The 22,933-nt window shown below is 28.3% G+C and overlaps 1 protein-coding gene across 2 annotated transcripts; it reads right to left on the bottom strand.

Moving 5' to 3' along the window:
• Positions 1 to 32: 32 nt before the first annotated feature.
• On the bottom strand, positions 33 to 22,527 carry LOC111043000 (putative extracellular sulfatase Sulf-1 homolog). Of its 2 annotated transcripts, XM_022327767.1 has the most exons (15): positions 22,232 to 22,527; positions 13,381 to 13,775; positions 5,206 to 5,448; positions 4,917 to 5,068; positions 4,679 to 4,848; positions 3,897 to 4,047; positions 3,646 to 3,821; positions 3,320 to 3,558; positions 3,122 to 3,257; positions 2,919 to 3,053; positions 2,430 to 2,852; positions 2,202 to 2,342; positions 1,937 to 2,121; positions 324 to 623; positions 164 to 237 (listed from the first exon to the last, which is right to left on the bottom strand). In XM_022327767.1, exons 2-15 carry the CDS (start codon positions 13,655 to 13,657, stop codon positions 164 to 166), a joined length of 2,802 nt encoding a protein of 933 aa, XP_022183459.1. In that variant the 5' UTR covers positions 13,658 to 13,775; positions 22,232 to 22,527. The 2 variants fall into 2 exon arrangements, with proteins under 2 accessions (XP_022183458.1, XP_022183459.1); XM_022327766.1 differs by lacking the exon at positions 22,232 to 22,527 and having other exon boundaries at positions 33 to 237; positions 13,381 to 13,657.
• Between the last annotated feature and the right edge of the window lie 406 nt (positions 22,528 to 22,933).

Genomic DNA, 22,933 nt, shown 5'->3' on the forward strand with positions numbered 1-22,933 from the left:
TATATAAATATAGGTACATAAATCACATCAAGTTATTTTTAAAAATCAATACATAGTTAAAATAAATAAATATAGGTACATATAAATTAATAATACTGCATTTTTACACTAATTTCCGGTATAAATTATTCATAACACAATATAATATGACGTATTGTATGTGCTATCGATATCGTACTGCAATATCCAAATCTTTTGGTTGTTCCACAAGTAATTTTTTGCTCGTTATTGCTTCGTCTGTTAACACAATTATAAAGTATGATTTTACACATAAATATATAGGTATATATCTGTAAAATAGGAGTAATAATAATAATAATTACCATTGGACGACAGCGTATTAAAACTGTCCAGTTTTTTTCTACGTTTCACTGGACTGATGGCACATTGAGCAGAACCTTTACAGCGGACCATTTCTGAAAGCGAATCTCGAAGCCATTCCTTTTCTTTGGGTTCTAAGGTGTAAGCTCGATTCCGCTGTTGGAATGGATCGATCTTCATATTGTAAAACGTCACTAGCCCGGTGACGAATTCGCAGTATAGGAAATTGTGTGTGGCATTAATCGTACGAAGACATGAATATGTGTTGTTATTCGCGTTCATACAGAAACAAAATGGTCCCTCTGTAGAAAGAAAACAGACAAAAAAGTTGAAATGGTTAGTGACGATCTTTTGTACAGTACATAATTATTATTATTTATCATATAGTCTGATGACTGATTGTATAGTTTTTCTCGCACAAACATCTAAAATTCGTCAAGATAATTAATATTTCATTAATAATTATTAATTTTATAGGAATCATATTCTTCAGTCTAAGACTTTGGAGTCTTAGACTGATGAATATGTATGCTTAGCAAATTCTAAAAATGTTATATTTCAAATTGTTTTTTATATATTTATTATATTCTCTTCTTTTAATTGTGAATAGTGAACTCGATATAAATACTAGATGTATAAAGTTTCACGAAAGAGATTCCTCTTCATATTGTTTTTCAAAATGTTATCCATATGTATAATGTAGGTACATTACCGAGGTACAAAATAATATAATATTATTCACCGATTACCACGATTAAAATAGGTAAAAATTCAAAATAATAAAGTATATTATGCCAAACAAATCAATTACCATGAGGAATCAAATATTAAATCGATTCAATTTTAAATATAAACATACTTTCCAACATTATTCTCGTACATAAAATAAATTATTTATTTAATTTTAATACATAGTGTCATTTGTTCTTAAATGTATATTTCATAAGTATATTTTTTTAGTTTGTAACATAAAAATAGATTGGTTAAAATAATGAATAATAACCTATATATAATACCAATCAATAATATATAATTTGTCTATGTATCATATGATTGAACATTAAAAATGTGTAGTAGGTACGAATTTTTATGAAAAATAGGGGCTAGTGAAATCTAATACTAAAAATAATAAAATGTATATTTGTCAGCCTCTGCAGCTTAGACGTTTTATTTTTATTATTATATTGACATAATAACTACATGAGACATTTGTGTTTATTTATAAATAGCATTAAATATAATAGTACCTACATTACCGCTAATAACGAAATAGGTACATGTCTGTAAACAACTTCTTGACCAATTAGTCTTAATAAGAATCACCTGCCTATCACCTACCAGCTACAAATATTATTTATAATATACTAATAATAATTTATAAAAACAAATTTTCGTATTTAAGTAGGTAGGTAGGTACTGGGTAGGTACCTAATATTATGTTATGACATTTTTATGATGGAAAGTTAATTAAAATTTTAATAATAATAAAAATATATCGCTTAGATGATCTTATGCGATTGTCATCATGATATACCAACAGTATTTCGAATAAATAGTGAAAACCTGTTTCTATCCAGTATAGGTATCATATTATACTAATTATTAAGAACATTACCTGTCCAAAGTGGTGCGGTCCGCCAATGATCATTATCATGATTAAAACAGTTCATTTTTTCTAACATACACTCCTTGTTAAGCTTAGAGTTTTTTTTACGAAATTTTCGTCCTTTTTTCTTTTGTCTATCAGCTTTCAGCAACTTTTTTACTTCCTTATTTAGTGCAGGATCATTATCACTAAACCTTTTATATAAAAATCAAAATAAATTAATACTAATAAGAATTTATAGGTATGAATTAAGTAAATTATTGAATATGCTTACATAAAAGGCACACAATAACAAGTGTCCGCAGAAGTATTTTTAGTTTGTGATTTATGCCCATGATGTCTAAAAGTATGAGGTTCAACTCCATCTACAAGTAAGCTACCAGGACTCATGCTATAATTATGTACTGGTACCATCCTGTGTAATATATTGTAATGAATGTCAAAAAGTCAAGTAAAAAGTCTTATTAAACTTTCTCATTAAAATAATTAATATTTTACAGACCTAAGATTCCATTGTGTTTGGGAGTAATCTGTTGGCAAATTATCAGAATCTTCTTCGTTTAAGTCATCTTCTGTGTCGTCATCTTCTTCATCTTTGTCATCAATATTTGGTCGCTTTGTTTCAAGGTGTTTTTGTATTTCTTTAAGTTTTTCTAATTTTTTTTGCAAACTTGAAATTTGTTTTTGTACACGATTCTGACTGAATTTCCAAACTTTCGGATTGTTATATACAATATTTGTACACTTAACATCGCCATTAGGAGTAACTGTACAGCTTGCTAGAGCAGAATCATTAACCACTGTCATTGACCGTAAGTCATCAATTTGTTTGTTCAATACATTTTTAATCGAAGACATATTATTAATAAGAGGAGCCATAATATCTCTGCGAAAACGGTCTCTATAATTGGCCACTTTCAGATTTCTGAAAAGTTTTAAATTTAATAATTATTAAAATAAAAACCTTACAATATAAACAATAATTGTTTACTTGGAATTATATTTTTTGTTTTTATCCATTTCAAGCTTAGTGTATAAATTTCCATCAGCAGAAAAGCAAGTACATTTTTTAAGTCCATTTAGAAGTCGATTACGGTTTTTTAGATTACACTTATGTTTTCTCCATCTACATAACATATAATAAACATTATATATAAACACATACATATTTTCTTATAAAATACAATGACTTACCTGAATCCATCACGAACACAATGCCACTTTTGTCCAGGTTTGCATGGAGTCTGGTAATCTGATCTCTGACATAATACAAATAGTTCACTGGCTTTGTTACCAGCAACAACTCCCAAATCATCTTCAATACTAAAATCTTTTTTTTTTTAAACAATATTAATTTTTAAAATTTTTTTTTTAGTTTAATAGGAAATTTACCATTGTTAATTGATGGTGATACGATTGTAGACAATTTTTTGTGTTTATTATGTTCCCTTCGGCCACTGCTTTCAATTAAAAACGTATCAGGCCAGTGGGCGACAAACTTTTTATTGCCCTTTTTATGTTTATGGAATAATTTAAAAGCAGAACGGCCATCCATATGAGCAGGAGGATTAAAACCGGCAATGTCCAAAAAAGTAGGTGCCAAGTCTATGTTAAGAAATATTTCATTTACTCTAAAATAATTAGATTAAATTATTAATACATAAGTTTAGGATAAGTGAATAGATACATTTAAATATTTAATATACTTATGTACTTACTTTGTTCCAGGTTCAATGCCAGGTCCTCTTACCAACATTGGAACACGTACATCAAACTCAAATGGAAAAGATTTACCTTTAACTAAACCGAATTGACCTAAGTGATAACCGTGGTCAGAAGTATAAATAATATATGTATTCTCTAATTCGCCTAACTGCTTCAGTTCTCCATAAATCTAAAAGGTAATAAAAAGAAAATATAAAAATAAATAACGAATAAATTAAAATTTTTTATTTTTATTTTCACTTACTCTAGATACAGCATCGTCTACACTTTGCAATGTTTGCAACCGTTTTGTCATTAATAGATTTGTGAATTTTTTATGGATTGGCAACATTTGGCCTGTTGCTTGTAAAATCCACTGTTTGTCTGGATTAGGAGCATAGTCATATGTAGGAGTGCTGCAAATAATAAAAAATATTTAAATATAAATAAGATTAAAATTATAAGTCAAGGATTTTAAGGATTAGAGCAAGCAAAAATATCTAAACGATTTATTACGATAGGTTCCTAACTTAATTCCAAGGATAAATATTGGAAAAATTTTTAAAACTCTAATTTACTTTATGACTGAATGATCTTATATTTAATATAAACTTTAAACTGAAATTAATAACCATAGGAAATGTGTATTCCAAAAATCCAAACACAATGGGTTTTTACAAAAAATATTTGTAACATTTTATGATTTATACAAAAGAAATTACCAAACATCATTGTAATATTGTCTGTTTCTATTGTTTTTTTCATAATATGATTTTACTTTTTAAAATATTTAGTGCTACTGTAGACTAGAATATAATAACTTTCAAATAGTTTTTTAACAGACCATTACTATTGTTATTATTTATTAGTAGCAAAAGACGGTTCAAAATGTGTCTAGCAAGACATAGAATTAAAGACAGTTAAAATAACAGGTTTAATTTAATGTTTAGTACACATGAACCGGTTTCATTCACAAATTGTGCAGATGACTAGTTAGTAGTTACCACCCACGACTTCGTATAAATCTCAGAATGAGTTTAGACTTACTGGTGTGAAGTCACGTTAAAAAACATATCAGAGTATTGAGGTGCAGAGTCTTCGGGCCCGTGAGGTGATGGAAAGCTCATCACAAGCATAAATGGACGATGAGGGTGGTGCTGTTTCGCATGTTGAAGAAAGTTTATTGAGTCGTTGGTAACCAAATTTGGATAGTAATCCTATAAGTGAATAACAAGTTAAACGATTAATCCCATTTAACAGTTATAAACTTATAAACAATGCTTACCTTGTGGTAGTCATCGCCATGTTTAATTTTTTTGCCATTTAAGTTCACTGAATAATTGTAATACTTGGAGTTCATAATAAGACCTCCCCATTGACGCCAGCCAGGAGGTACGTAGCTTCCATTATATTTGTTCAAGTATTTTCCAAAATATCCTAAAAATAGTAGGTACGTGATTTTAGTTAATTGATTTATCCTCAAACACTTGGAGTATATTTTAAATTATAATTGTGTATTTGTGTGTGTTGGTTTCTTTAAAAAAAAATGACACCCAACTAAACCATGAAAATACCTGTATGATATCCTGCCTCGTTGGTTAAATAAGTGGCAAATGTCCTTGACTCGTGAACACTCTGCCATACTGGACCACTGCAATTGTCATTGTTCGTAAACACTTCGTGGTTGTGTGTATATAAACCGGTAAGCAATGAGCTTCTGGACGGGCAGCACATAGGGGTAGTGCTGTAAGCGTGCTGAAACTCAGCACCTTCGTCTCTAAGCAGTTTTCGTGTTTTATCCATATAGTCCAAAGATCCTATTAAAATTAAAAACTTTTTTAAAAATAAATCACTTGAAACGTTAATGGATCACTTTTACACATTATTGATGTACAGCATGCTGCATTTTGTGTTTCAACATCAAAAGGGGAATGTATTTATAGATATATTAAGTAATCTATTGAGTATTTTACAGAAATAACGTTACTTACGAGCTAAACTATAGAAGTTACCTACTACAAAGATAAACAATCTACATTTTTAACTCAAAATCTAATCTACATGTAAAAGACAAAATGTATTGTCATAATAGTTACAAAAGTAATTCAAATTTTGATCGGAGTGAAGGATCAGTTAGTCTAATTATTATTTTTATTATTTTGCAAATTTTAAATGATTGTCTGACAGTTTTGCTACATTAGCTTCTGTAATAGTTCCTAGGTAGAAAATTAAAAAGTATAAAATGTAAGAATCATTATTTATATTATTTAATTATTATTATTTCAAATGTATAATTTAAAATAAAATTGTTTGCACTGCGGGGAGACATTTTAGACGATAACTCTATTTATCATGACAATCGATTTGTATTCACCCATCATTGTGGGTGATCTAAAAAAGTAACCAGTCCTATAAGTGGGAAGAATGTACAACGATGTTGACTCTATATGTACTGGAATTTCAAGTAAAAAATTTTTTCACTAAAGAGAATTAATTAATGAATTATTAATGTACAGGTAAAGTATAACTATAGCCTACAGGCATCAGAATATTTACAACTTTATTGAGGGCGTATCAAATATAAGAAATTAACACTAAACTACATTTAAATTTGTTGATCAAAAACTGATTTTCCATATTCAAACATGTGAAAAGGTAGATAAAGGAAAAAGATAACGTAAAAGTGAAAACAGAAAAAATGTAATAAGTAGGACGGTATAGGTACCTAAATTTTTTTAAGAACTCATAAGAGATAGCTGTATTGAAAATAGTTTTCGATTTATGGAGAATCGAAATATTAAAGTTTTAGTTATTTAAAATAACGTTGTACCCGCATGTGCTGTCTCTGTCTTGCACACATAAAATATACCAAATGTCCGTTTACCAGTTTCAATAGTGTGCTGTTAGTTTTGATATCAGAGTGTTTGACTTTTATAAAACTTTTAGGCAAGAATATTATTTGTGTCCTCTAGTTGATTTTTACGATATTTTAATTTTTAAGTGAGCTGTATTACCTACTGTTTTAATATATATACAATGTTATTTTTGTTATACCTATGTAAAAAAGCCGATTGGCGTAAATTTATAAAATAAAATAAAATAAAATAAAAATGAGAATATACAATTTTAATATTTAAAAATCCTCATAATTCACTTAAAAATGAAAGTATAATAAAAAAAACAACGAGAACACAGATAATGTTCTTACCTAAAAGTTTGATGATAAGTGAATTTACAAAACGAAAATTTTTCTATGTCGTAGGTACCAGTAGTGTATGACGGAGACAACACCTGTGGGTGCGACGTCCTCTTTAACAATAAATATATATACATATAATTATTATATAGATAAATATTATTCAATTATTTAGAGTTAAAATTCTGATTTCCAAAAATTAATTCATTTTACATTATTAACACTTGAAAAAATATATTCACTACATGGAATATTTTTTATTTGAATATTTTACTATACTATTTGCATTAATACCATAATAGTTTGATAATATCATATTACTTATTTTTATATTTTCTCCATTAGCGCTTATTATTATTTTCTATCCTGATTTTATCCCCCCAACTGAATAGAAAAAAAACATGTTAATATACCTTGTGTAGCCATGTAGGTATATTGATGAACCATTATGTATTCAAAAGGGATAGTTTTATAATTTTAAACTTAATAGTTTTCAGTTTTCCAGTAAATAAATATATTAGTTCCGTTATATTTATTCTTTTATTTTATTTTCTGTTAACACACAAAACAACAAGATCAAAGTATAGAAAGTTAGGTTTTAAAAATAACTAATTTTCAAAACTTCTAAAATTGTTTACTATACAATAAACTAGTTAAAAATTATATTGATAAAATATTGAGTAAATAGTAAGAACTAAGAAGTAATGGACAATTTAAAAATGTCAACTATACAAAATATACAAATTTTTATCAGTTAAAAAATATTTGTGTTAAATATATCAACAACAATACAAATTAGTACTACTTAATATAAAAACGGCGATAAAATGTAGGTACGTAAAAAGTTGTAACTGTCTATACCTATTTAATGATATCAGTTTAGTAGTTGTTTTAATGGGCGAATGTAAGTTCCCATACGAAAAAAAATTATACCGAATACAAACTTCCTCCCCACCTTATTCAGACTTAGGACTGACAATTTAAACGAAGTTGGAGTGGTTAAAATTTGTTTTAAAATTTGTTTTTGTGTTGCATAAAAAAAGTCCAATCAATTTTTTAATTGAATCTAGTCCAAATATATAATGAAATCTGATGTTCTTATCTTTATATATGTATTTGTTTGAAACATTTTTAAAACTTCTATTATTTTGAATATATTCGGATGATGATGATAAAAATTTGAGTTGAATTCGGAATGGAAACTTTCGCAAGCGTTTGTAGTAAGGCTTGTATCAGAACTAGCACTAACCCAAATACTAGGGGGGCGTATTGGTATCTTCGATGTAATTCGTCACTAAATAATCGTAAAAATCATTTATTTTATTATTTACTGGTTTTTCAGCCATGAAACTATCTATAAAACAATCTTCAACTTCTATTGGATTAAGAAATGATAAACCAAATATATGTACCAGCCACTTTCCTAATTCAGTATTTACAAAATTAAAATCTTGTGCAAACCCTAAGCTTTGAATTTTACGGTACCAAGCTTGGCCCAAATGCAAAAGGCATCCCCATATTTGAGCTGTCGGAAATAAAATATTTACTGCTTGGTGCATTGAAATCTCGAAGTCTAAGACAAATTTATTTGGATTTATTCCAACTGCATTAATTTTTTTTAATAATTCAATATATGTTATTTACTTAAGTAATAAAGATAAGTAATAAGAGATAGAAAAAGTTGTTTTATAGATAGTTACACTTCAATAAATTGATTTGACTTTACGAAAGACTTTATTTTTACAGAAACAAAATTTTCGTGTGGGAACTTACGTAGGGGTGTAATATTTTTCGTGTGGGAACTTACGTAGGGGTGTATTTTTTTTTGTGTGGGAACTTACGTACGGGTGTAATTTTTTTCGTGTGGGAACTTACATATGTACCCCCTTACCTGCTATGTTTCGTGTAGGAACTTACTAAGCCCGTTTTCATGGTTTATCCAATGGATATATAAGTATAAGAGCATAATGAGCGATACTATAGACTCTATGGTCGTGATGACACGGGTTATGACACTAGTTATAACATGGTACATGCAGTTGTGAGTTTAACCGCAAATCATATGAAAATAGGTTTAAGTATAAATTGTTTAAGGTATCTATGTTAAAGCACTTTTTGATAATCTTAATTTGTTTTTTTTAATTCCATAAAAAAATAAATACCAATTATTTTATTTGTATAAAAAAATTGTAAATGGGTTTATTTACATTGGGTGGATCGTCAAATTCTTTAAGTGTTATGATAAGAAGATACCTAACCAAACGTTAAGGCCAAAAAGTAATTTAGTTGTTAAAGAATCGTTGTCAAAACATTAACATGCTCCTAATCCAGAGAAAGTTGAAGCAAGAATGTTACCCCAAGAAATAAAAAAATTATAGAACATAATCTAAGTAAAATTATTAGTGATATTGCAGCAAGCATGTGTATCTTAAGTCTTAACCTATAACAGCCACTATGTTACGGCGTCATAAAATTCTACCATTACCACTTACAACTGTATCTAATCTAAAACGAATCATTCAGCGATCCTGCAACCTAATAAATAATAATGAATGAGCGAGAATCATATCCATCAACTTTGAATGATTTAGGCATTAGGAGAAATATGCATAAATATAGAAACAGAGAAAGAACAAATAAGCAAGTTTTTGTTGCTTGATAATTTCAAAAATTATGTCTCTATTAAAATTTATATTTAACAACTCGCAGGTCCCAGGAGTTAAAGTGTTATACAGTTATAATCTAGTGATAATCAGTTTGATCATTGGTTTGCCTATCATTATTGGCATTTTTAAATTATATTGAACTTGAATAATTTTTTTCGTACTAATTAATAAATATATATTTGTATATTATTTATTGGTATTTATAACTAGTATAATATTGTGTGATACTTTTTTGCCATTCTGAACATTTACTATTAGGTATGTGTCTTAACGTACCATTTTGTGCTTAAATTTAAAAACATTCCCCCCGGACATTTCCACCAAAGGCTATTTTCGGAGTAGTAAGACACATCCCCCTGCGATATATTTCTTAAGTCAGACATTTTTTCCCGAAGGACCAAAGTAATATAATAAAAAGTAATGTTTAAAACACGAAGTATTACAATTTATAACATAAAAATTAGTGTTTAGAGATAATAAAAGTACTAAAAAAACTATAATAGTACCTATTTTGTGCGGGAATCACTAGATATATTTTTTTATTAATTATATTTCTTTAAAGTTATATTTTTACTTGTTTGACTTAAACATATTTCAATATATTAATATATACATACTTAAGTTAATAACTTATTTTGTTTTTATTATTATTAAACTACACAGAAATAATTATAATTATGTAAATATTAGGAGATTTATTTTGTTTTATTTTATTATTCATCTTTAGAATTAAACATTAAGACTAAAAAATAATAATAATTGCATATATACTCAAATAAAAATTTAAAAAACTTGTTGAAATAGTCTGACTTAAAAATGTATGTGGGAAAATAATTATTTACTTTTGCCTTTTATGCTTAGCTGTATTGCAATCATTGTATTGATTTTGCAATTTTGGATTCGTGACTTTGTCGGTGACCCAAGTATATTTAAACATTTTGTATGGTTATTGCCGTTATTGGTTAACTGAAATGTATGCCTTATAGCTTACGTTAAATTAGAATATTTTGATGATCAAACAATTGTCCTTTTAAAGTAACATCTATAGACTCGATTTCGAAACAACCTAATTTTTAACGATTCATATTTGGAGCTCTAATCATGAACGTGTTCACGGAAAACTAGAGTTACTGTTAGGCACAAATTACAATTAATCTTACAAAATATTTGAATAATTATCAGTAACTGTGGATCTATTGAGTTACGTTTAAAATCATTCTTAAAATAAAATGGTTTATTATTAATATTATAACAGTCAAATAAAAATCATAACTCAACCCTTTTCTGCTCCGAGATCTCTATATCCTGTCCGGCGTTTTTATTTTAATTTATTAAATAATGCCCTTCCTTTCTCACGTGCAAGATGTTTTTTCTTAACCCATCTTTAATCTTTTCCGTACCATCTAACTCTTTTTAACTCAAAGTTATTCCATAATCATCTATTTGTTTGAATAATAACATTGTTGTTATTCATGTATACGCCTACAATTGATGTGTAAGAATTAAATTAAATAAAGGACCTAAACAAAAATTGCTGAACTAGTATAAAAAACTTTGACTCTCTGTGGTTTATAAAATTACATTTTACTTACTAAAAACATTTATTTTGAACACAATTTTAATGATCCTCATTTAACAATAAAGTTATAAGATATTATCGCATAAATTATTTGAATGGTTAATTTTTGAACATTTAAAAAGGAATATATAAATTCATACTTAATATATTATTTATAATTGAAAGGTTGATTGATTGGTTGACCTCAATAAAACGGATTGAAAACATAGGTATTCCATATTATATGTATACCATATATTATTGATTAATAAATTAGTAATAATATCGTCGACGTCGTAGCGAAATGTATAATAATATTTGTACGAAATTATGAAGCAAAAATCTAAAATCTAAATTGAATTATTAAAGTTATTTGTAATCATATTTTTAAATAATAAATATATTGAAATAAATATAAATATTTGATCATTTACGTATAAAAATCCTATATTATTTATTCTAGATTTTTTTTAACGTATAGAAAATATCCAAAACATGTGGTACGGGAATTTATGATTCAGTACACCCACTAATATAATATAATAAGGAAAAAAAGGCAAACATTATGGAATACTTTGTTCAAAATTTACTTATTTTCAAAAATAAAAATGTCTCAAGTATTTTTTTTACTACATAGTTTAACTTTTTATAAATAAACAATCTATAATTAGATACTTAGGTACTTAATGATTTTCTGATAGAATCATGAGACGTCTATAAGGATTGGCACATCACCAAACATTTTTGTCAACATTGCTATTGATTGAATATATTTTACAAAGTTTTTAACATTATTTTAGTACCTATACACAATTTAGTACATTACCAAACTAAATACTTATGCTTGATTAGTAATTACGTTAATAATATTATTTAAATTATGAATAACTAGCAGAAACTTATTTTATTTCTTTTTAAAATGCAATTGTTATGGTCGATTTCATATCGCGTGTTTATAATAAGGTACCTATCGCTACTCGTCAGGTACCTACTTTAAACTAAAGTAATAAATTTCATTTAATTCTTCAATTTTAGAGTTCAAGTGAAACATTTTAGGAAAATGCATAATATTTCAATTAATTATGAATTTATTATGCCTCCGCTATCGAATATATAAGGACCTCTTGTTTTTGAAAATTAAAGTGTATTCAAAACCCAACATTATAAGTCTTACCAATGTAACGTGGACTATTCTACATTTCTTTCTCATCTAATGGTTTGGTACAAAACCAATAAAAATTTTAATTTTTAGTCTTTTTAAAAACTACTCCCTATTTAAATTTGTGTTCAATGTTTCATCTAAATTATGTTAAGATACGTATATAATTATAAAAGTGGTTTGATTATCCTGTCTTAAATGTTTAATCGCTTTTGAATATATATAAAAAAATTCATCAGTGTATTACAATGTGTTATTTGAAATTTAGAATATAAAGTTTTTATAGTTAATAGTTCTCTAAAATTTGTCATTCAGATAAACTATGATAAATTAGGTGTTCAGAATTATACCTTTTATTATTTCTTGATAATAATAGTCAGAAATACTAAATACTACCTCACTCAACATAAAAATAAATCTATAATAATCTATTTGTTAATTTGTTATATCTATTCATTTTAGAATTATGACAAAAAACAATTATACCTAATTATAATTTGTATGAACATCGGACATTTTGTTTTAAAAATTCTGTCACATACCGCGATACCAATAAAAAAAAATATCTACGAAATATATATATTGTGCTTATGTTAAGTATTTAAACAATTTTCTAAGACTAAAATTAGTCACATTAACTACTAAAGCATATATACATAAGTATTTACATATTTTTTTTTAAAACGACCAGTATACCTACAATAGCTTTTGACTTTTATTTTTTCATGAAGTTATAATATAAATAAAAAATATTATTATTTTTATTATTTAACTATTATTCTTATAATCACTGCGTAATAAAATATACACTCATATATAAGTACTGTGTACTATTTATGTATTAATATATATAATATCATATATTAGCATTTGAATAAAAACATCGTGAACATTTTCGAAAGACTTCGATGGAGAAAATTTGCACGTTTAAGCGGACAACTTTAAACGATATATAATAAAATAAAATAAATATTTTATAGATTTATATCTATTACATACAATAAATGATGACTCCGGTGCGATATGTATTAAAATACCAGTTGGCGCGAGGGCGAGAGCACTGAACGTAGGTAGACAATAATTATAGTTTATACTATACATATATACCTAACCTACCTATTAATACACGATTACACCGAATGACAAAATAAATAAGGAAATGCCACTCACCCAGTTCCGCGTCTTGATCGTCGGTCAGGACCAGCACGATGTTGGGCCTCCTCCGTTCGCCGTTCTCGGCGTCCTCGGCGTGCTGGTGGTGTTGCTGGGTCTTGCGGAACTTGTGCACTCGCCGGCGCGGGAGCACCGCGTTGTCACGTTGCATGAACGCGTCCTGGTCCAGAGCTTGCGCCGCGCACCACGAGACAACCGTCAGCCACCACAGACACCGGCACCACGGCGATAGTCCGCGGCTGACGCAGCGGCCGCTGCTTCCGGCGGTGTCCATGTAACGATGTTATAACGATAATATTATTATCGCGACGGTGCCGAGTGGCCCTTCTGAGGGCGCAAGCGGTTGTTCAACAACAGACGGCGACGGACCGTTCGCGGGCCGGATACATCACCTGCGCAGAGGGATAAGAGAAATCGCGATTTATTATAATGAGTCGTAGCAATATGTACTATGGTACGATCGCAGTCCGGTGGGTATGTCGTCCCTCCGGTAGGGGATGCGATGCGAGCGATGCGGTGTGATGCGACGGACGAAGTGATCGGGATACCGACAGCGGCGCACTCTCACTGGGTCAACTCAATTAGCGTTTGGCGCACGAAGCGAGAATGAACTTCGTCTCGTGTTAGCGCGAAGAACCAAGTCGCGGGTACTGCCGGCGGCGCAGTGTTACCGCTCGCCGCGACGCAAATTAACGCGCCATCCGCTGTTTACACATTCAGGTCAACGGCCTTCCGGTCGAGGCGACTCGTCTTCTTTTTCACTTCTTCGCTCATCTTCTCATCCCAACATGCCCCTATACGTTTTTCTACACGTACTTCCCGATTTCCGATCGGACACCGAGCGGAAATTGCAATCACTAAATACAATAGTACCTGTTACCTAATTGATTTCCCCGATGGCGTTTGGGGAGAGGGGGAGGTGTCGTCTAATAATTACGCACTGATTGTTACAAATTGATATTCGTTTTGTCCAAGACAGTCACGTTCGCAGCGAATCGCGCCGATCACTGACTTCCTTGGTGTGACAAAAATTTCACGAGTTTATACACTTAAACATACGAAAGTATGTCTATTGCACTGGCTGTACATTTATAGATTCTGTGCGGAGCGAGGTAGCTATTAATAAAGTATTTGTATGATTATATTATATACATGTATATATATTTTTTTTTTTTGAACAACTTATTTGGAACCGTTAAGGATTCATCAGCACCTCTGTCAAGATTGAAAATTGGTCGTGTATTAACATATTTCATTTTATAAAATCTATTTTTGAGTAATACGAACTACCATCTGTAGAAGTGAGAATCGTTTTTCGAACTAAATAATCATATCGCTCTGATTCAAAGGGTTTGAAGATTTCTTCAACCTTTTTTTTGGTATTTTCAACTCTATATTACTGTTGCGTTATCGCTATGAATCAAGTTCAGAACATTAAAGTTAAGAATGATTAAAATAATTGATAATGATTATGAAATGAAAATTACATTTTATTAATTATCCAAATGTCAATAAAATTTTCTTAAAACAAAAGTGGTTTAAACCACAGATACCTCATACCTAAATACTTGTATTGAATAACTCGACACATGATTTTATCTACTCTCTGTAATGATAAAAATTAGTCATTAATTGTTATAATATATATATATATATATATATAATACATGTATTTTAAATTGCATGTGTTATTCTAATAAATTTTAATATTGTTTATAAATTATGTTCATATTCTTTAAATATTATAATTGTCACGGCCAACTTACAACCTCATTTACTCTCTGAACGGTGCACAAAACGGTGAATTAAAAAATCCGTTCATACGACCTACGCCTTAAAACATAGACTTTGTCCTAATATTACAGTAAATAATCCATCTCTTCCTCCTCCAGACACTGTTAAATATTTAGGTATCAACCTCAAACAAAAAAAAGATTAACTTGTTAAAATCATATTAAGACAAGATGATTAATTCTCAACGATCGTTCCCTCTCACTAAATATCTTTCTCTCAGAGAACAAATTAACTAGGTACCTTCTTTGAAAACTAAGCTACTGATAAATATATAAAACGCTCATAAAACCAATAAGGACGTATGGGATTAAACTATGGGGATCAGCTAAGAAATCAAATTTAAACCAAATACAAGCATTCCTTAATATTTCACTCCACAAGTTATTATCAACTTATTTTTCACCCTTTGTCTCTAACCTGGCATCTACATTGAGTTTCTTGCATTAGGACGGTTGAGGAATAAACAACTATCTTTTACAAACGTTTCTTTATTAGATTAAAAAATGTCCAAAATCAATTTATGAACGGATAACATATCCCTAACTTATTAGAAATTTTCGTTGTATACGAAGGTTAAGTCTATAGACTTAAAAGAAAATGGCGTGACGATCATCTAACTTAATCGTCAACGTATCAATCACAAACTCATGTATTACTAAGGGTACAGACTTCTTAATCACGCAACGCCAATGTTTTTATTTCCTACCTCACATGTGTATATATTGTGCTGGTTCTGCATATTGTATACATCTTATTTAAAAAAATATATAAAATATATTCTTCAAATCAAATATTATTTAATTATAAATTATAATAAAAATACACGAAAACACTTATTAATTTTTATGAAAACGAGTGCTCCAAATCACGTAATTAACTTTCTTCTCGTATTTTCTATCTCCATTCTCCACGTAGTATACTAAAATTATCACGATCACCATTATAATAAAAACGCTATTAAAAAATATGTGCCGTTCGTATCACAGATTATTTACTTAAATCATTGAATTAATTATTATAAGTTGATAGAATATTTTGAATTAACAGGTCGACGTATTACCCATACCCGTAAATACGCAATATGCAATATAATATACTGTATAGTGTACTCACTATAATACTAAACATTAAATACATATTGCATGAAATTATGTTAAAATATCCATAAGATTTTTTTCTATTAAATGATTTCATTATTTCAATGGTCACATAAGGAGGTTATATCCTATGGGCTATGGATTACAATAATTCGATAAAAATAATTCTAAGGTATGAATAATACATACTTTATAATATGAAAGTAAACGTATAATTTCACCAATAACATAGTATCATATGTGTACCTATTACGAAAATTTGAAAATTTTACATTTCAATATGTCAAATATATGGTGCTTCGTTCTTTATACTATACGTATATATAATATATATTATTACATACATTTGTATTTATGTATCCTGCCTAAGTTGAATTAAATAAATTAGTATTATTATTATTACTAAATATATAATATATGAAACACACTTTATTTATATCTATTTCAATATTTTTTTGAAAGCTTTTAATCGATACTGAAATATGCGAAACAATAAGAATGTAATATTGTATAATAAATAACAATATTAACTATTAAAATCACAAATACAAAACAAAGAAAAAACTGGTTTTTGTCGAGACTAAGAAAACTGTGAAAATTGAATAGGTACCTACTATACGTATAATGTATGTGTATAGTATATACTGTGACCATGTAATGTAACACCATCGAGCCACACATGAGGCACTGCAATAAATACGCTAATATAATCCAGTAAAATTATTATGAGCTATAAATTATAATATACAGTAGTCTATAGTATTCTAATTCTACAAGTTACAACGTAAGAAATCGAAAAGATATAAATGATATAATGTGTTTAAAAATCGGACACACAATATATTCACAGTGAGAATAAAAATTATTTTTTTTATGACCCTTTAACCTTTTACGCTCTATACATTAGAAAATAATATTTAAGGTAGGTATAGTGCATTATATTATTGCTATCAAATTATAATACTTAATTGAAGTAAACATTTTATGCCAATTATAGGGCTAATGCATGAAATTACAAATATGATGCATACACATGCATTTCTTATTCAATTCTAAATAGTTTTATTTGGTTGGTATTATTCTGATGATTCATCGTTCATAACAATAAAACGTATTGTGATAAAAGTCAGCAAACTTGTTTCGGAAAAATAAAAAATAAAATAAACAATTGCTAACATAAAGAACTAATGATTCGTTAAATAAATAATACATACATAGCTTGAATAACATTTTAAATGAGTAGTACAAAATCGAGTTGCAAGACATTCGAGCCAAAATTTATAAAACAGGTCCAAACTGCACCTTTGCCATACACACTTCAAACAGTTCAAACCAGACCAGTTAAGAATAAAGAACCATGACTAGTTAATATTTTATCGGCAAACTACAAAAAAAATATACTCACTCTATTATAATATATTGCCAATTATTAAAAATAGGATGGACGAAATAAATATTTTAAATATCTAATTATTAGATATCTCTTCAAAATATATCTTCACTATATTTCGTAAATACGTAAATTGGAAAATTAATTTTTGAATCTCAAATATCTTAAACATAAATACATAATATGTTCTATTAAAACATTAATAATTTAAAAGAAAGAGGGCTCCCAAATTTAAGTAGTTATTTATTTTTAGAAGTTTAAATGGAGATGATAACTAACAGAAATTAAATTGTTTCTATGAAATATTAAAAAATGCATGCTAAAAAATAAAGTATTTTTGTATTTTTTGCTGGTAACTACACCAGTTTAGAGTTAAAATAAGCTAGTTTTCTTAGCTCGTAATACTAATACTAATAATAGAAATAGGTACCCGGGTTAATATATGAATATTTTTACATTATTATATTATATACGTATTTTGTTATACATAGAGTTTTAAACTTTTAACAAATAATGTAGGTACCTACCTACTTAATACCTTACTTATTTTCTAATAGATAATAGAAAACTAAAGATAGTGTATTAATGTATCCTTATGTAGACATGAATAAGTACCTATACAGATGAACAGTGACGACCTAATGTATACAACATCGAAGGTTAAGATTTTAAACCATGTATCTACAAATTATTCTTTGTTTAAGAGAATTGGAAGCGGTGATTATTTGTCTTTCATACATATGAACGACGAACGTATATACCTATTCGTGTTAGTAGTGTTACACAGTATAATTTAGGCATATTATAATTTATAATATATTTTCTAGGTACTGAACAATCTAGTGATGCGATAAAGACTTTAGAATTCGATTTGAATTAACCTTAAATTTTATTTGACATTGATTTTCTAAAAAATTTTATTTCATATTATGAACTGAGTACATAATAAATTATGTTCAACTACTTTTTGATAGGGTTTTGACAGAAAAGACTTCAATCCCTTTAAAAATTAACAAATAGGTAGTAAATATTATTTATTTATACTAAATATTTGTTTGTTCATTTATTTTATATACCAGATACTACCTATTCTTAAATATTTCAAATTTGTATTTATCATTATTGTTTTCATAAAAGTGTACTTATTTGTGTACAGACAAGTGAAAGTATCACAGTGATCGTGGAATATAATTTCCTATATGTTAGACATAACTGAGACTAAATATTAATAAAACTTGTAGACTTATGAGTCGTATATTTATAAGTTATAATTTGTATATGCAATTTTTAAGCACTTTAACAATTAAAAAAATCAGTAAAAAAATTACAATTTTATCTATTAGAAGGCACTGTAATAAGTAATAACTAATAAGCTTACAAGCGTTAAAATAAATATTTTTTTAAATAACATTATAAAACCTTTATGATTTTTACAGTCTTGGTCTTAAAAAAAAAATCGATACCGGGTTAGGTTAGAAACCTTCTTGTAAACATCTTGTAAACCTATTCGCATGGACCTATTATCCTTAATACACAATGTTAAATAACTTAAGACTACTTGCTTAATTTCGATTTAGTTAAATTTTCAAAAAATCTGATTAATAATTTACAGAAAAAAGGGCGATTCTAATTTGAAAAAAGAAATTTGTATCTCCACAGTTCCCCTATAAATGCGTAAAAATTTAAGTATTTGAAGTACGACCAGCGTATACTTATGCAACTTATTACTTACCAATATTTCTTATATTTAAAAGTTCCTGAATTCAGAATTTGAATGTATTTTGAAAGGAAAAATGGGGGTTGCATTCTTGGTGAATCACCCTGTATATATTATACAAATATGGTTAATTACGTCAATATGCAATTACAGAGTAAAACATGAACTTGGTTCGCTATAGGTTAGTAGGACAATGCTGAGTTCTCAGAAATTGAAATTTAAACTATAGTAGGTACAAATAACAACGTAGGTACATTCTTTTTACTTTTACATGGCAAAATCACATGTTGAAACGAAACTTTATTTTTTTTTCTGTTATTGTGAGAGACAACCGATATGAAATAGAAATACGAATACCTTGTAGCATTACCAGCTAGGTATATATTTTTTTAAGCGATTTACGATTTGGAATAAAAACAGACTTTTAGACTCTATCCGCGATTTAAGTGGCATAATATTATTCCTTTGCAGTATATAATATATTATGATATTAGACACCATTAGTCTAAAGTTTTTCTACATACCTACTTGTTGTAATCACCCGTTTAAATCATAGTAAATAAATAAATACTTGTAACTTGATTGTATAACCACTATATAGCATTAATCATCAATAGTTAAGTTTTGAATTGCTATAAAAATAATCGAGAAATTTATGAACGAAGTATTATTATAATTTTCAGAATAATCAGGGATCACTTATCAATTATCATTTTAAAATATAATGTGTTTTTGAAAAAAAAAAAAAAGGATGTGTCTAACTATCTCTACATAGCATCTCAAGATCAAAAGAAGTAGTATTGATTTTTGAAGGTTTTATATTTATCGTGTGTTAAGTGTGGGTGGATAATAATCATGATTTCGAAAACCCTTCAGTACATAAGTACATTCATTGAAGAACAGAAACCACGTAGTATACACAATACACATTTGTATAAGACTTACAAAATAGGGTACAATATTATAAAACGGTCAGTAGGCACCGAAATGTCTGCAACCCAATGTCCTGCAATCCTCTACCTGCTCGTTGTGTTGCCCCACAACAATAGCCACATGTAATCTAGTCTATTTTTTTCTCTCTCACATTGGGGTCTCATATAATCCTTGTTTTTTCTCTTTTCGGTATACTTGTAGAATCATGCTGTGTTTGACATGCAATAAAAGAAAAATGGTCCCGAAAACCGAGAACAGATGGTTACCTAATGCTCCCGACTACCCACCGGAAGAGTCTCGTGAGAAAGAGAGAGAACATACATTTTGCAGACTTCGTGACCAGTAAACAGACACGGGAATCAAAATAACTGTGGGTTGGAATATCTATGACCTATACGGTTGACACTTTGTCAAGGGCAGACAAATGAATTTAAGATATATATAAAAAAATATGTATTTATTACGAATTGAGTTGGTATATATATTTTTTTTATACTTAACATTCCTATAATACAGAATACTAAAACAAATATCTCAATAAGTATAACGCAGTTGTATGTACAAAACATACATAACGGCTAATTCGTTCACACAATAATTCACATCATAGTTTGATAAGAAAACATACCACAAAATACGTTGTACAATTTTCTTTTTCTTTTTTAATGAAATTTGAATTTTACTGAATACTTGAAAGATCAAATTTATTATTATAATGACTATTTTAAAAAGAATTGGTAAATACTTGAATTTTTAACGAGTTATAAAATAAGTCCAGTAAGACATCGTAATAGGTATGTAATCTTGTAATTTTACAATCTTGTTATACACATTAAAGTGAATACGAAATGTAATAGTTAGGTCTATTTCTTATTTTTTTATTTCAGAAAATTAAAAAATATCTAATATGAATTTCAAAATTACAGTTATTTGTTATTTAATTTCCACTATAAAAATTTTTTAAAATAAGTTATGAATTACAGAGACACTACTGAATATATTACAATCAAATCGATTTCTTTAATTTCGTTTTTAGTTAACTTAAGTCATCTTTTAATATTATATTAGGTAATAGGCATAATATTAAAAATGTGTACTAAATTTTTAACCATTACATATATTAAAATAACTGATCAAAATTAAGATGTTTAATTTAAGTAAATTAAAAATTATAGATACTTAACAAATATAATAACCCGTTTATTAAATTCAAAAAAATGTATATATACAATTGTTTATAACCTAAGAGACTATAAGTTATAATATAAAACCAATAAAAATGGTATACTAATATTTTTCAATTAATTTTTATAATATGTGTGACAAATATAAAAATCTACAAATGAATTACTCAATATCTAATATTAAAAGTATTGGCTATATACCTAACAATAAAAAATATCCAAATTAGGTAGGTATGTGTTTTGAGATAGACTATTTCATAGGTAATATATAATATTTATTTATAATTAGGTTCATGCATCGCAAGTTTTAATGCCATGTAATATCTAAGTCTATATTGTTGTATGGAATAATTATGTTCCTATAAATATGTAATGTATACGTTTATTACATCCTACCAGTTACCATTTTTTGTATCAGTTTAATCAAAATTGTGTAACAATAAAAATTGATAGTAATACGCAGCACTATGCTCATACTTATTTTTCGTAATTTCGTACGTATAATTAGGTGTAGCCTGTATAGGAATACAAGACCTACAAGAGCTGACAATAGCGATTATTCAGATAAAAAAAAATTCTCTCTATGAAATCTGATAGTAGGCAACAAAAAAAAATTTCTTTACGGCTGACGCGTACTTACGTCTTAAATAATTTAAAATTCAAATATTATTATAGTTAGATGTACCTGTGTATATAATACATATATATATATATATATATACTCACGACTCACCTGGTAAATCCGTTGCGAATAAAATTATAATATTGTAACACCATGCACCGCAAGTCGCACCCGGTAAAAACTGCCGTCATTTTATCATTCTGCAGATTCGATGCACAGAATAATTTCTCGGAACGCTGAAAGGCGATTAAAGCGCTGTCTCGACATCCAACGTTGCGCGTAAAAATTTAAAATAACAAATTGTGTTTAAATTTCGCGTTATCATTTGTTGATTGAACGGACTGGGCGCGGCAAGCCGATGATAACAATTAAAGAGAAACGGCGGCCGACGACGTCGGCAGCGGCGGCGGTGACGGCGTCACAGCAGCTGCACCAGACTGGTAAAAAAAAATATAATACGTTTTACCGGCTTACCGCACGTCGTCGTCGCCCGCTATTGCGTTATTATATACACGAGGAGGTGGATGATTTTTTTCATAATATATTTATTATTATTATTATTATTATTATTATTACTATCATCATCGTCAACGCCGCTGCTGTACAGGAATTTATACGTACGCGGTGAATATCATTCTAAACGATTCTTTACACAGTACAATATAATATAACTACGAGTAACAACACATTTATAATATTATATCCATATAGCTATGTTGTACAGGTACTATACACAGTGTACATCTACGTACGGTCTAATATTATCTATGAGTGTATTTTGCGTTAAGATAATAATAATATGGTATACCTATT

This window comes from Myzus persicae, unplaced genomic scaffold, assembly GCF_001856785.1.
Source record: "Myzus persicae strain clone G006 unplaced genomic scaffold, MPER_G0061.0, whole genome shotgun sequence".
Classification (NCBI taxonomy): Eukaryota; Metazoa; Arthropoda; class Insecta; order Hemiptera; family Aphididae; genus Myzus; species Myzus persicae.

Excerpts from the sequence above, each read along its gene's own strand:
- LOC111043000 (XM_022327766.1), bottom strand. The coding sequence starts at position 13,657 with ATGGACACCGCCGGAAGCAGCGGCCGCTGCGTCAGCCGCGGACTATCG. Across the intron at positions 2,853-2,918 it reads AACAAAAAATATAATTCCAA|AAATCTGAAAGTGGCCAATT; the intron begins GTAAACAATTAT and ends AAAACTTTTCAG. Across the intron at positions 2,122-2,201 it reads TGTTATTGTGTGCCTTTTAT|GTTTAGTGATAATGATCCTG; the intron begins GTAAGCATATTC and ends TTTATATAAAAG.